At 43.3% G+C, this 15,972-nt stretch overlaps 1 protein-coding gene across 3 annotated transcripts in view; it reads right to left on the reverse strand.

The window, feature by feature from the left end:
- LOC124000593 (serine/arginine repetitive matrix protein 3-like) overlaps window positions 1-15,972 on the reverse strand; it is a 168,482-nt gene that overhangs the window by 17,708 nt on the left and 134,802 nt on the right. For all 3 annotated transcript variants that reach the window (XM_046307089.1, XM_046307088.1, XM_046307087.1), the window contains exons 4-6: window positions 9,933-10,049; window positions 4,443-4,523; window positions 3,701-3,769 (exon numbers count right to left, since the gene is read on the reverse strand). In XM_046307089.1, coding sequence (XP_046163045.1) covers window positions 3,701-3,769; window positions 4,443-4,523; window positions 9,933-10,049 — 267 coding nt within the window. The remainder of the gene's footprint in view (window positions 1-3,700; window positions 3,770-4,442; window positions 4,524-9,932; window positions 10,050-15,972) is intronic.

Consider the following 15,972-nt stretch of genomic DNA (forward strand, 5'->3'; position numbering starts at 1 on the left):
CTCTGTTACACACACTGAACTCCAGTTAGCCTGACCATCTCTCTAGACCTTAATAAGGGGATATATAATGAGGGGATATATGCTTGACTGACTACATACAGTACTTCAAAGTCCTTAGTATGTTCACACTACTGTTGCCATGGTGATAAGTCAGACTGGACAACAAAAGCTCTTCTTTTCCCTCTTTTTACACAACACTGTATTCACATTATGTGGACATAGACACATACACATAATACACCTGGCACATGTACCACAAGGAGAGAGGAACACAAAAACTATGTCAGGTCTGCGCTAGTGAAGAGAAAGAGACTAATAAAGCTGTCAGAGTAATATAGGGCCAGTGAAGAATTGTCGTGGCGTCTAGGCTATGAGACCATGTGGGTGTCCCAAAATGGCACCCTCTTCCCTATTTAAGTAGTGCACTAAATAGGGAATAGGGTGCCATTCGGGATGTAAACCATGTTGTTGTTCCACCAGAGAGAACAGACTGGGGGCTCTAAGGAGGCTTCGCCTTTCATTTATTTTACTCCCATCAATTGTCAAACACAATGTCCCCTGATAGTGCTCTTCTTATTATAGGGTTGTAACCAAATAGTAGCCTATGTTAACCATACAGTCTACCATATAGACTACAAGGGGCCTTTGGGAGTCTGTTAGCTCACCACCATTATGGCTTAAGTTATTTTATTTAAATATTTTATTTATACTTATTTTTACCTTTATTTAACTGGGCAAGTAAAATTCTTATGTATAATGATGGCCTACCGGGGAACAGTGGGCTAATTGCCTTGTTCAGGGGCAGAACGACAGATTTTTACCTTGTGAGCTCGGGGATTGGATCCCAGCAACCATTCGGCTAACCACTAGACTATCTGCCGCCCCTGAACTGGAGAGGTTTAGCTGGGGGGATAAGAGCGTCTGCTAAATGACTTAAATGTAAATGTTAGGAAGACCCACCCTTGTAAGACAAGGAATGTGGGTTTAATGTATACATTGGGTTGGCCTATTGTAATGTATGCTTCTGTTTAGGCAGAGATCCCACGGGATGTAAGGAGGGAGAGCCTCCTCTATATAGTGTGTTCACAGACAAAAGCCTCTGCTTGTAATGCTCTTTTCCATGACCAGTCGTTATTAAATAACCTGAACTTGGTTTCTTGGTGTTTTTTTATGTCCTTGACTATCTCCATAGCATCAAGTCTTAGAACCCTACATTATTAACACCCTCCTCTATCGCTCTCCTCCCTCCTTATCTCCTAATTGAAGGAATATACAGCGCTATGCTACACTTGAAATGGGAGCCCAAACTAAAGAAAACGTCATCTTCTGTTGTTAGAAAGTGACTTTTCTATGTTGGCGGTGTAATAAAGTGAGTATTGGTTGGTGGACGCCATAGCAGCTCATAGTTCAGATTGTTACAACTGCATCGGAAAAACCTCCCCTCCCCCTCCACTGCCTTCGCCAATGCCCCAACAGACACACACAGTAGAGCATACCTAACTCGAGGGACGCACCTAACTCCTCCTTCTCCCCCTATCTAACCATTCATTATTCATGTGTAGACAATACCTGCAATGCAGTGGATGTTTGGAGAAATATGAGGAGGGGAGAGAGAGAGGCTAAAGGTGGGAGAGAGGGGGAGGAGGAGAGTTTTATAAGTGTGAGGAGGGTAGGGGTGTTGAGGGGTTAATTTGAGGGGGGGGGGGGCAGCACAGCGATGCTCTGCAATTTGGTGAGAGGCTCATTTTTCTTCTTTTGCGGCTCTCATACAGGCTTGGTTATTAGGAGAATGAGTTTAGCCCCCACAAGAGAGAAAGAATTAAAGAGAGAGAGAGGTAGGTAGAGAGAAATAGAGAAGGAGAGAAAAAGAGCTAGACGAAAAAAAAGGAGGAGGGATGTGCTATTTAGAATTGCTTATTGTCCTTATGATATCCCTGGGCGAAGCAGTATTATTCTCTGCTGAGCTCTCTTTCTCATTTTCTCTCTCTCCATTCTCTTTTTCATTTTGTGCTGACACTATAATTATTGCTTTATTGTCGGAGGAGGATTGCTTCGTAAGAAAAGTATAAGCAACATTTTTTCAAGGTTTTATTAAACATCATCAATAATGAATGATGAATGCGCTGGAAGAATATCCTCTCCAATATCCTACATCTCACTTTGAGTTTCAATATCCTTATCAATAATATGTGATCTATTCAGGAAACATAGGCTTATGTCACACTTCACTACTTCACAGGAGAGGCATTTGAACGTAAACTTTAAATAAAAAATAAAAAAACGTTTTTTGGAAGAAATGCCTTCTGGAACATGTGACATTTAATGTGCCTTAATAACAAACTTGTACGCCATCTGTAAATACTAATACAATTTTAAAATTACGAGCCTAGTTGGTTTAGCCATAGAAAAAGTCAGGAACCTTCCCGTTTGCCATGATTGACTGAGATAATGAATGGGCTGGACATGACGAGAGATAAGTTTGGATTGGTCTGCCATGTAGCACGTTTCTGTCTATAACATGAGCTGGTCAGTATGTGTAGGTAATCCTTTCGAACGCAGATTTTTTGAATGATATCACATAGTAGAACTACAAAAGTTTTGCTCTCGACTTTCTGGAGGAATGAGTTTTGAAATCAGTGGAATGCCTGGTGGAATTAGATTATGATGAAGAACATTATGGTGGTTGATTGCAAGTATGCAGAGGGAGTCAAAAAGAGAACACCCAGAAGGTTGTTGTATAAAACACCTGTCTCCGGATTACATCTTCAAACTAAGTGACAGAGAGGGAGAAGCATCCATGACAGAGAGGGAGAATCGTCCATGCATGTAAGACAGTCTAGCTAGCTACATTTTCAGATATTATAAGTTTCTAATTTTGTCATTTTCAATTCAAGTTAAAGCGTACTGTTAGCTTGCTAGCTCGTTAGCTAACGTTACGTGTATGATCTGTGTGGTAATATTATTCCTATCTCAGAGCCATTTGCTTTGCTAGTTGTAGCCGGTTGTTAGCTAGCTAGCTAACATTGAACTTGGTTGGTTAGCGACCTGCAGATTCATGCAGGGTAGTAAAGTTATGAGTTGGAATTATGGTTAATTGTTTAGCTAGCTACATGTCTAAACAAAAGACCCCACTATACAAGTAACCATTTCACTACACCTTCTGTATCCTGTGCATGTGACAAATAAACGTTGATTTTAATTGATATGGTGGTGCTGAGGCTTATTAAGAGGGTGTGAACGATGCTGAATGGGTATAGACAAAGAAGAGCTCTCCAGTTGGTTTACATAAACATTCAAGGGCCATTTTCTCAAAAGTGAGGTTACAAGTTTATCATCTTTCAAAGCAGAATTACTTTCCCATTGTTCCTCAAATTCAGTGTATGATATACTATTTTGCAGCTCTGTGACTCACATTTTCAAATGTTGCTACATAAAGCCGAATCGAGCAGGTCGGTCATATATAGTCTGTTGTTTTCTAGAAAACATAGCTTATTTGTGGTTCCTATACTATTTGGGCCTATAGGAAAGTGAGTAGTGAAAGTACAGTACTGAGTAATGGCAGAGCTCGAGTTTTTTATCCCTAAGTCCCCAGCTGAGCACCTTTCCCCTGTTATGCTGAAAAGCATCAGGGTATGCTCACATTCTATGATTAACCTAGAGGATGAATGTTCATGAAAAGTGCATGCACACACATACACACCTGTCTCGCTTGTGTTTCTTTCCACTTTTCTTCTTCTTGTCTCTGCGGGAGGGAGAGGAGCTGTCGAACCTGGAGGAGACATGGGGAGAGAGAGAGAGCTCAGAGAGAGAGAGAGAAAGAAAGAGAGAGAGAGATGAAGAGAGCGAAAGAAGAGCAGTCCTAAAGCCTATCCAGAAGGAATTGAAAGATTGTTAAGAAAACGTAGCAAAGCACACCTCTAACCTTGCCACTATTAATGATATAGCAGGGCCACTCATACATTATTTCTTCAGAGAATGGTCTGTACTGTCAAAGTGAACAATGAACCCAGTCCTCCATTCTATTCCTTACATTTCATCGTTACATTTCCTCTAGTAGCTTTGCCAGTTCTCTTCACCAAGAGTCCTTGAGAGCGGCCAGAGATTTCTGTGTCATACATGTCTCTATTCACCTGGGCTCTTCTCTCCCTACAGTCGGTCTCTCACTTTCATCTGTAGCACTGCCTCTCTCTCTCTGTCTGTCATCCAGACCAATCTCTCTCACCCCCTTGACGACCTTGAGGAATAACAGGGAGATGTCTTACTCTTTTTCAATTCCAATCTGTATCTACCATCACGTCGGTGTCCATGGCCTTGCCCATCTTTGTGTTTAAACGGAATACACACACAATACATATGCAATGATTCAAACGCAGTGTAACAACAGCATAATGCATATCTCATCACTGAGGAAGAATAGTTCTACATCTTGTGAGGCCACTGACCGACTCCTTCTGCGACCAGATTTCTTTTTCTTCCTCTTCTTTGGTCGAGGAGATGGAGAGCTGCTAGATTTCCTCTTCATTCTATGGTAGCCAGGCAGAGAGAGAGAGAGAGAGAGAGAGAGAGAGAGAGAGAGAGAGAGAGAGAGAGAGAGAGAAAGAGAGAGGGAGAAAGAAAGAGAAAAAAATAGAAATGAGAGAGTTGGAGGGGAGAGTATTCAGTGAGCGAAACATACAAGTGTTTGTCATTACAGTAATATTCAGTCACAAATAAATTGATCAGCTACAGGCAAGATTTTCCCCAGGCGAGCAAGCTTAATGTCATCTGAGTGATGCGACAATCCATACTGTGCATGCAAGTGCATGGGAGCGTATCACTTCATACTGCCTCTGGCAATCTGGCATACAATTATTAATTTCTGGGAAAATGTAATTCCGATAATACATTCTAATGAATCCATGGTGTATTGGCTATACTTCAAAAGACAAACAACAATGTAGTACACTACATTGTTGTTTGTCTTTTGAATGTGTATGTCAGAATTCCCTGTACGAAGTGTGTGTGTGTGTGTGTGTGTGTGTGTGTGTGTGTGTGTGTGTGTGTGTGTGTGTGTGTGTGTGTGTGTGTGTGTGTGTGTGTGTGTGTGTGTGTGTGTGTGTGTGTTTGTGTGTGTGTGTGTGTGTGTGTGGGTGTGTGTGTATTTGTGTGGGGGTACATTCTGAAGGCTATGGCACTTGGTCTGAAGAGTCCTCTTCAACTGATATCTATCTAATCTGCATATACACTACATGACACTACAAAAGTATGTGGACACCTGCTCGTCATACATCTCATTCCAAAATCATGGGCATTAATGTGGAGTTGGTCCCTTCTTTGCTGCTATAACAGCCTCCACTTCTGGGAAAGCTTTACACTAGATGTTGGAACATTGCAGGGACCAGCTTCCATTCAGCCACAGGAACATTAGTGAGGTTGGCCAATGTTGTTGGCCAATGTTTGTCTATGGAGATTGCATGGCTGTTTGCTCAATTTTATACAGCTATCAACAACGGGTGTAGCTGAAATAGTCACATCTACTAATTTGAAGGGGTGTCCACATACTTTTGTATATTTAGTGTATATGTAACGGCAAAGGCCACATGGAGAGGATGAGGTAAAGGCTGATCGGATTGCCATCTCAAGAGGTGGGTAGTGTGTGTGCGTGCGTGCGTGCTCTGTCTGTACTTGTGTCTGTCTATGCGCATTCACGTGTGTGTGTGTGTGTGTGTGTGTGTGTGTGTGTGTGTGTGTGTGTGTGTGTGTGTGTGTGTGTGTGTGTGTGTGTGTGTGTGTGTGTGTGTGTGTGTGTGTGTGTGTGTGTGTGTGTGTGTGTGTCTGTGTACCGCAGACCTTAATCGCTGACAGCATGGACTACATCCTCTCCGGAGGGCTTGGAGGTAAGCTCCTGTACTGGCAGGCCTCTCACCTCCGTTCCCCTATCTGTGGCACACATGTGCTGTGTAGGAGTGGTGTATGGGGCAGGCTTCCTGACATTTCTTAAAAGTGACATAGTAAATAATATCATATGTATTATTGTAATCAGTAGACTTTAGGGAAAACGCATATAGCTTTTTTAGAGTGTAAAAGGAAACCTTGTATTTAATACAACCCTTTGAAAGTGAAAATATCAACATTTTACTGCAAATGTTGGCGTTTTTTCATCATTTTTGCAATCATTGTCACGAATCCCGTTTCCTGAGACTGTTTTTTGCCTGTGTTCTGTCCTGGAGTGTTTTTTCCGGCGTCCTGGAACATACCCTGTCTGGTTGCCGGGCAATGTCGCCAGTTGGGAGTTCTGATTACCCGCACCTGTATCCCATCGCTATCTGCACACCTGGTCCTGATCATCATCTCTCCTCTTCATAAGCCCGGACCTGACATTTATTCCCTGCCGGATCGTTAGCCATGAACATTACTCACCCGGATCATTTACCCCATTCCCACCTGGTCGTTGGAGAATTCCGCTACCCCATTGGATCCACCTATTTACTCCCATCAACTCACCACCGCTGCCCGCTACGCCACCTGGATATATCTACCCATTCACATTCACTTAAATAAATACTCACCTTCTTCCTACTCTCCTTGTCCTGGTCTGCTTCTGGGTTCGATTTTGAAAGAACGTGACAATCATAAACAAAAGGCCATATGGTTTTGGTAGTTGATTAAATGTGTTCCTAAAACAAATACAAAAATTTTAAGCTGTTTTGGGGCCATGTTGACACAACATAGGGGAAGCCATGACCCAAAACGTAAATGGAGGTACATTTCACCGGCCCGGCTAAAATGGTATCATATCAAATCAAACTTTATTTGTCACAAGCACCGAATACAATGCTTACTTACAAGCCCTTAACCAACAATGCAGTTGAAGAAAGTGTTAAGAAAATATTTACCAAATAAGCTAAAGTAAAACATAATAAAAAGTAACACAATAAAATAACAATAATGAGGCTAAATACAGTGAGTACCGGATACTGAGTCAACATATGGGGGTACCGGTTAGTCGAGGTAATTTGTACATGTAGGGGTAAAGTGACTATGCATAGATAATAAACAGCGAGTAGCAGCAGTGTAAAAAAATGGGGGGGTCAATGTAAATATTCCGGGTGGGCATTTGATGAATTGTTCTGCAGTCTTATGGCTTGGGGGTAGAAGCTGTTGAGGAGCCTTTTGGTTCTAGACTTGGTGCTCCGGTACCGCTTGCCGTGCGGTAGCAGAGAGAACAGTCTATAACTTGGGTGACTGGAGTCTTTGACATTTTTGGGGGCTTTCCTCTGACACCGCCAAGTATATAGGTCCTGGATGGCAGGAAGCTTGGCCCCAGTGATGTACTGGGTCGTACGCACAACCCTCTGTAGTGCCTTACGGTCAGATGCCGAGCAGTTGCCATACCAGGCGGTGACGCAAATGGTCAGGATGCTCTCGATGGTGAGGCTGTAGAACCTTTTGAAGATCTGGGGACCTGTGCCAAATCTTTTCAGTCTCCTGAAGGTGTTGTCGTGCCCTCTTCATGACTGACTTGATGTGTTTGGACCATGATAGTTTGATGGTTATGTGGACACCAAGGAACTTGAAACTCTCGACCGGCTCCACTACAGCCCCGTCGATGTTAATGGGGGCCCGTTTGGCCCGCCTTTCCCTGTTGTCCACGTTCAGCTCCTTTGTCTTACTCACATTGAGTGAGAGGTTGTTTTCCTGGCAACACACTGCCAGGTCTCATCGTTGTTGCTAATCAGGCCTACCAGTGTTGTGTCGTCAGCAAACTTAATGATGGTGTTGGAGTTGTGCTTGGCCACGGAGTCGAGGGTGAGTACAGGGAGTACAAGAGGGGACTAAGCACACACCCCTGAGGGCCCCTGTGTTGTGGATCAGCATGGCAGATGTGTTGTTGCCTAACCTTACAACCTGGGGACAGCCTGTCCGGAAGTCCAGGATCCAGTTACAGAGGGAGGTGTTTAGTCCCAGGGTCCTTAGCGTAGTGATGAGCTTTGTGCTATATTCTCACATAGGTGTGGAGCGCGATTGAGATTGCGTCATCTGTGGATCTGTTGGTGCGGTATGCGAAGTGGAGTGGGTCTAGAGTATCCGGGATGATGCTGTTGATGTGAGCCATGACCAGCTTTTCAAAGCACTTCATGGCTATCAACCTGAGCGCTACGGGGCAGTAATCATTTAGGCAGGTTACCTTCGCTTCCTTGGGTACAGGAACCATGCTGGTCTGCTTGAAACATGTAGGTATTATAAACTCTGTCAGGGAGAGGTTGAAAATGTCAGTGAAGACACTTGCCAGTTGGTCTGCGCATGCTTTGCATACATGTCCTGGTAATCCGTCTGGCCCCGTGGCTTTGTGAATGTTGACCTGTATAAAGGTCTTGCTCACATCGCCTACCGAGAATGTTATCACACAGTCGTCCGGAACAGCTGGTGCTCTCATGCATGTGTCAGTGTTGCTTGCCTCGAAGCTTGCATAAAGGCATTTTGCACAACTGGTAGGCTCGCGTCACTGGGCAGCTCAAAGGGTTTCCCTTTGTAGTCCGTAATAGTTTTCAAGCCCTGCCACATCCGATGATCGTCAGAGCTGGTGTAGTAGGATTCAATCTTAATCCTGTATTGACGCTTTGCCTGTTCGATGGTTTGTCTGAGGGTGGGATATGTACGTACGGCCACTGTGGGGACGATGTCATCAATGCACTTATTGATGAAGTGGTATACTTCTCAATGCCGTTGGAGGAATCACGGAACATATTCCAGTCTGTGCTAGCAATACAGTCCTGTAGCGTAGCATCTGCATCATCTGACCAATTCCGTTTTGAGCGAGTCACTGGTACTTCCTGCTTGAGTTTTTGCTTGTAGGCAGGAATCAGGAGGATATAATTATGGTCAGATTTGCCAAATGGAGGGCGGGGAGATCTTTGTATGCATCTCTATGTGTGGAGTAAAGGTGGTCGAGAGTTTTTTTCCCTCTGGTTGCACATATGACATGCTGGTAGAAATGAGGTCAAACGGATTTAAGTTTGCCTGCATTAAAATCCCCGGCCACTAGGAGCGCCACTTCTGGATGAGCATTTTCTTGCCACTCATCATCATCACTCATCTTAGTCCCAGCATTGGTTTGTGGTGGTAAATAGACAGCTACGAATAATATAGATGAGAACTCTCTTGGTAGATAGTGTGGTCTACAGCTTATCATAAGGTATTCTACCTCAGGCGAGCAATACCTTGAGACTTCTTTAATATTAGACATCACGCACCAGCTGTTACTGACAAATAGACACACACCCCTGTCCCTCATCTTTCCAGAAGTAGCTTCTCTGTCCTGCCAATGCATGAAAAATCCCACCAGTTCTATATTATCCGTGTTGTCGTTCAGCCACGACTCATGAAACATAAGATATTACAGTTTAAAGGGACATTAAACCTACACTATCTATTTTTTTCTCCAATGATTGCACGTTGGCCAATAGAACGGATGGTAGTGGAGGTTTAGTCACTCGCCTATGAAATTCTCAGAAGGCAGCCCGACCTCCGTCCCCTTTTTCTCCGTCTTTTCTTTACGCAAATGACAGGGATTTGGGCCAGTTCTCAAGAAAGCAGTATATCCTTTGCATCGGACTCGTTAAAGAACAATGATTTGTCCAGTTCGAGGTGAGTAATCGCTGTTCTGATGTCCAGAAGTTATTTTCGGTCATAAGAGACGGTAGCAGCAACATTATGTACAAAATAAGTAAAAAAATAAGTTACAAACGTGAAAAAACTAATTAGATCGCACAGTTGTTAAGGAGCATGTAAAACGGCAGCCATCCCCTCCAAGACCATTCTCAGTTATCGGTCAGCGAGTGTGTGTGTGATTGTGTTTTTGTGTGTGTGCATGCGTGCGTACATGCAAATATAAATGTGTGTGTACTATACATGTGTGTGTATGAGTGAGAATACGTGTGGTTGTTCCATACCTATAACCGTCTTTATCGTAGTAGTCTCCATGCCAGTCTGTGTCCTCTTGGTAACCTTCAGCCAGGGTTGGGTCGGTCTGCTCCTCCCCATGCTCTCCATGGACCATATGTTTGACCCTACAGAGAAAACACAGGTCATAGGTCACTGGAAGCAGCCAATGGGAGACCAGAGACCAGGAATTGGGTGTATGTGTGGTAAGAATGACAAGAACTGAGGAACACAGCAGCTGCATGCGGCTCAGAACGACTCCGAAAATTAACCCTATTTTCTAAACATTCCGTGATACAAAATCCTTTGTTCTTACACAAATATTTTCCTTATCCGAGTCCAAATGTTCTTGTCGGAGCACAAATAAAATAACTATAATCTGACCTTAAAATGTGACTGTTAACATCTCTCCATCCTAGAGTTAACATATCTCTCCATCTCACACCATCTCTCCCTCTCACGCATGCAGATGGCTGTGTTGCACTCCTACCCCCCCTAATCCCCCCATCCCTTTCACTTCCTGGCATGCACCATGTACCCTCTGCTGATCCATCTCATCTGGCCATGAACAGTACACCCACACAGAGAGAGGAGGGCACATGGAACACGCACACGAGCGCACGCACACATATGAGGGGAGATGAATGCCATAAATGAGCCATTGAACGTGTGAACATTTGAAAAGAATACCATTCAACCAAGTTTATTTATAACAACAATGTGTTAACGTCTGATTCATTCAATTCCAAACAGCTGCCTTAAGGGAATTAACTCCACAGTATAAAATCCACTTTCCTAACTGGACCCCTGCATTGTTTATCATCTGTCAAGGTGGGGGTTATAATGCCTGTATATAAACACAACACATTAACCACATTATAACATTGTTAAATGGGTCTACATTAATTAGGTACATGTAAAAAAAATCTTTGCCCTGTCAATTATTTCATGGTAGGCTATTACATATATAAAGTGGGAACACATAGCAACATTCCATAACATTTAAGAGTGAAACATCTTTCTTATTAATAATCTTGCGTGAGCGGTTGAGGCGGCAGGTAGCCTGGCGGTTAGAGCATTGGGACAGTAACTGAAAGGTTGCTGGTTTGAATACCTGAGCCGATAAGGTGAAAAATCTGTCATTGTGCCCTCGAGCAAGGCACTTAACCCTACTACTACTGACCCTGTAAAACAACACTATTTCCTGCACCTATCGTGTGTATGTGCCAATAAAACATGTATCATCTTTAGCAATGAAGGGGGGAGGAGGTCCCTTTCGTAGCACTGTTCATTTGGGAGAGGAGGACAGAAAACCTGTTAATTGTCTGAGCACCACTGATCACAATAGTGTAACGCATAACAGACAAATATTAAATAACCACATGCACACCTTAGAGATAGATGCATGCCCTGGTATAATTTAGTTAGAGAGGTATGATCATTTTCAGTATGAAATCATCTGAAGAGATTTCAAATCAGTGAAAACAAGAACTCCCATGCAAGCTGAACGTGATGGAAATAGACAAGACAGCTAACTGTAAATATTAAGTAGTGTTGGTGTGAGAGCGAGATCAACATCAGAGTTAAGAAGAATGGGGATGGATGCTCTCGGTTTTCAATGTACAATTCAAAATAAAGGTGCAGGTTGGAACCAAATAAGGCTCTTGAGAACGATGCCATAGGGCTGGTGTGTCAAATTCATTCCACAGAGGGCTGAGTGTCCGCGGGTTTTCGCTCCACCCTTGTATTTTATTGATGAATTAAGGTCACTAATTATACTGAACAAAAGTATAAATGCAACATATAAAGTGTTGGACCCAGGTTTTAGGGTGGATGTTGGTCCCCATTTCCAAGATGGCATAGCAATGGGATGTCTGTTCTGATTGTCTTGTGTATATATTGTTTTTCTTCGTATATAGTTCGTATATATTTGTAACATTTTTAATCTCAATTTCCATCTACGGACTGATCATACTCTCCTGCAACCCCCCTCACCCAATTTGGTATGGATCTGCTATTTCTTAGAACCGGAACCCCCTTCAGAAGATTGCCAGCTAACTAGCTACTAGCTAGTAGTCAGTTAGCCACTGCTAGCGGTCATCACCGTTAACTCGGACATCTGCCAGCCTCAGCCTGGTCAATTCCTGCCAGTCTGCACAGTGCGATTTCAACCCAGAGCATGTCGGACTGCTTTTTCTCTACCACATCTCTGGATTCCTACCACAAGCTCCTACCGCACGCTACCTTTACTCCAGATCATTGCAGCTATCTAGCTGCTGTCCGAGTGGCTACTACTGGCTAATGTCTCTGTCCCGAAGCAAGCACCAGTTAGCCTGGAGCTAGGCCCATCTCCCGGCTAGGCGAAGAGAACCATCAGACAATTCCTGGGCTTCAATACCTCTTTTGCCAATTGGCCTGGACCCTTTGCTGCCGACACGGAGCCCTGCCGATCCATCACGACTTGTCTGCCGACGTAACCGCCTGAGGGGGTTTCAACTGGCTCTCCCGTTGCGACGTCCCCCTGAGGTCCATCTGCTAGCAGTCTGAATCGCCGTGCCTCCAGCTCGCCTAGCTACTCACTCGGCTTCACATGCTGTTGCCTAATGTCAATATGCCTTGTCTATTGCGGTTTTGGTTAGTCATTTTTGTCTTATTTCACTGTAGAGCCTCCAGTCATGCTCAATATGTCTTAGCTAGCCCTTTTGTTCCACCCCCACAGAGGTGACTCGGCTTAAATGGTGCCTCTAGAGACAAAACCTCTCTCATCATCACTCAATGCCTAGGCTCACCACCACTGTACTCACATCCTACTATACCCTTGTCTGTACATTATGCCTTGAACCTATTCTTACGTGCCCAGAAATCTGCTCCTTTTACTCTCTGTTCCGAACAACATTAGACAACCAGTTCTTTTAGCCTTTAGCCGTACTCTTATCCTACTCCTCCTCTGTTCCTCTGGTGATCCCCATGCTATTCGTTTCCCCTCTGCTGGTCTGGTTCTTATTTGGTCCCTCTCTCCTCTCTCGGCTCTCTCTTCTCTCTATCGTTCCGTTCCTGCTCCCAGCTGTTCTATTCCCTAATCATCATTTTAGTCTTCCCCACCTGTTCCCGATCATTTCCCTGATTAGAGTCCCTATTTATTCTTTGTGATCCGTTCCTGTCCCGTCGGTTCCTTGTATTATGCTGTGATTGCGTTTCGCCCTGTCCTGTCGTGTTTTGCCGTGATTGTGTATCGCCCTGTCCTGTCGTGTTTTGTGATGCTGCGTTGAGCAGGTGTCTCTTCTCGGCCTCCTGCAGTCGTCTCAGTTGTTTTCCCCTCTACAAGTCTAGAGTTTGTTATTCCGTTTTGGACTTTAATGACTCTGTTCTGTTAAGTCGCTTTTTGGGTCCTCTTTCACCTGCTGCTGCCTTCAGGGGTGTCCGCTGCTCAGAATGCTAACAAACCTCCAAACGAGCTTCAACGCCATACAACACTCCTTCCGTGTCCTCCAACTGCTTTTGATGCTAGTAAAACTAAGTGCATGCTCTTCAATCGATTGCTGCCCGCACCCTCCAACCCGACTAGCATCACTTCGCTGAACGGTTCTGACCTAGTGGACAACTACAAATACCTAGGTGTCTGGTTAGACTGTAAACTCTCCATCCAGAGTCACATTAAGCATCTCCAATCCAAAATTAAATCTAGAATTGGCTTCCTATTTCACAACAAAGCCCCCTTCACTCATGCTGCCAAACATACAACCATAAAACTGACTATCCTACCGATAGCAACATCCACCCGTAGCATGCGCTCCAGCAGGTATATTGCACTGGTCCTCCCCAAAGCCAACACTTACTTTGGCCGCCTTTCCTTCCAGTTTTGACTGGAATGACTGGAACGAATTGCAAAAATCTCTGAAGCTGGAGTCTTATATCTCCCTCTCTAACTTTATTCACTCCAGTATTAATGCTAATTGTTTATTTCACCTCTTGGCCTGGAATTTAATGTCTGCCACCTTCATACTCTTCTACATTTGCACACTGTCATAGATGTTTCTTTTTCTTGTCTATGTGTTATTGATCTCCTTACGTTTGTTTATGTGTAACTCTGTGTTGTTTTTGTCACCATTTGCTTTCTGGACCAAAGCGCAGCGCGGAGTGTTCTTTTTTGGTAACTCAAACAAAGGACGCGAACAGTTCCTGGCGTGAAAAAAACAACAATATATTGACAGCTGGTTAACATAGCAGATCAGATGTCAGAGCAGCTTACCGATCACTATACCTGTCATCACCGTACCTGCCAATCTGTAAACACACCGAACTACCTCATCCCCATATTATTACCTACCCTCGTCCTCTTTTGCACCCCAGTATCTCTACTTGCACATCATCATCTGCACATCTGTCACTCCAGTATTAATGCTAAATTGTAATTATTTCACCTCTATGGCCTATTTATTGCCTACCTTCATACTCTTCTACATTTGCACACACTGTACATAGATTTTTCTATTTTTCTTCTCTATTGTGTTATTGACTGTACGTTTGTTTATGTGTAACTCTGTGTTGTTTTTTGTCACACTGATTTGCTTTATCTTGGCCAGTGTAACGCTCGTTGTCGTAAGGAATAGTGGACCAAAGCGCAGCGTGGTGAGTGTTCATGATTTTATTTAATATCAAAAACACTCAAACAAAGTAACGAAAGCGAACAGTTCTGTCAGGTAAAACAGAAAATAACTACCCACAAAGCCCAAATGAAAAAAACAACAACTTATATATGATCCCCAATCAGAGACAACGATAGACAGCTGCCTCTGATTGGGAACCACACCAACATAGAAATAAATAAACTAGAATGCCCTGGCCTAATCAAAAATAGAGAATAAAAACCTCTCTATGGCCAGGGTGTGACAGCCAGGTCGCAGTTGTAAATGAGAACTTGTTCTCAACTGGCCTACCTGGTTAAATAAAAGTTAAATAAAAAAATGAGCTGAAATAAAATAAATGTTCCATTCACACAAAAAGCTTTACATCTCTGTTTGTGAGCATTTATTTTTTGCCAAAATAGTCCCTCCACCTGATAAGAAGCTTATTAAACAGCCTGATCATTACACAGGTGCACCTTGTGCTGGGAACAATCAAATGTGAGGTTTTGTCACACAACACAATGCCACAGATGTCTCAAGTTGAGGGAGTGTGCAATTGGCATTCTGACTGCAAGAATGTCCACCAGAGTTGTTGCCAGATAATTTAATGTTAATTTCTCTACCATAAGCTGCCTCCAACGTCGTTTTAGTGAATTTGGCAGTACGTCCAACCGGCCTCACAACTGCAGACCCCGTGTAACCACGCTAGCCCAGCCCAGACCGGCTGCACCCCTGCCCAGTCATGTAAAATCCATAGATTAGGGCCTAATTAATTAATTTAAATTAACTGATTTCCATATATGAAATGTAACTCCGTAAAATAGTTTAAATTGTTGCATGTCGCGTTTAGATTTTGGTTCAGCATAGTAAGGAACTCCCCTCACGTGTTTGTGTAGGTCTTAACTGAAAGGACATCCCCAAAACCCACAGACACTCTGCCCTCCTTGGAGTTTGACACCCCTGCCATAGGGGAACCATTTTAGGGTCTCTGAAGCAATGTGAATATTGGCACTCCTTTAGTTTTTTGTCTAGTCTTAGTCATTTGACTAAAATAGTATTATTAAGTCTTAGTTACATTTTTGGCATTTGATTAATGATTTCATCTAGTTATTGTCTCTGAGCCATTTTAGTCAACTAAGGGCCTAATAATTTGTCACATCACATTTGTATTACCTCATTAACCTACGGTAAAGATAAATCACTGACTTCCATGTCCACAAACATACATATCCTTTGCCCAACACCAAAACAATCTGCATTTCCTCTCATTACATCAGCATAAATATGACAAACATATACAGTGGGGCAAAAAAGTATTTAGTCAGCCACCAATTGTGCAAGTTCTCCCATTTAAAAAGATGACAGAGGCCTGTAATTTTCATCATAAGTACACTTCAACGATGACAGACAAAATCAGAAAAAAATC

The sequence above is a fragment of the Oncorhynchus gorbuscha genome, linkage group LG16, assembly GCF_021184085.1.
Source record: "Oncorhynchus gorbuscha isolate QuinsamMale2020 ecotype Even-year linkage group LG16, OgorEven_v1.0, whole genome shotgun sequence".
NCBI lineage: Eukaryota > Metazoa > Chordata > Actinopteri > Salmoniformes > Salmonidae > Oncorhynchus > Oncorhynchus gorbuscha.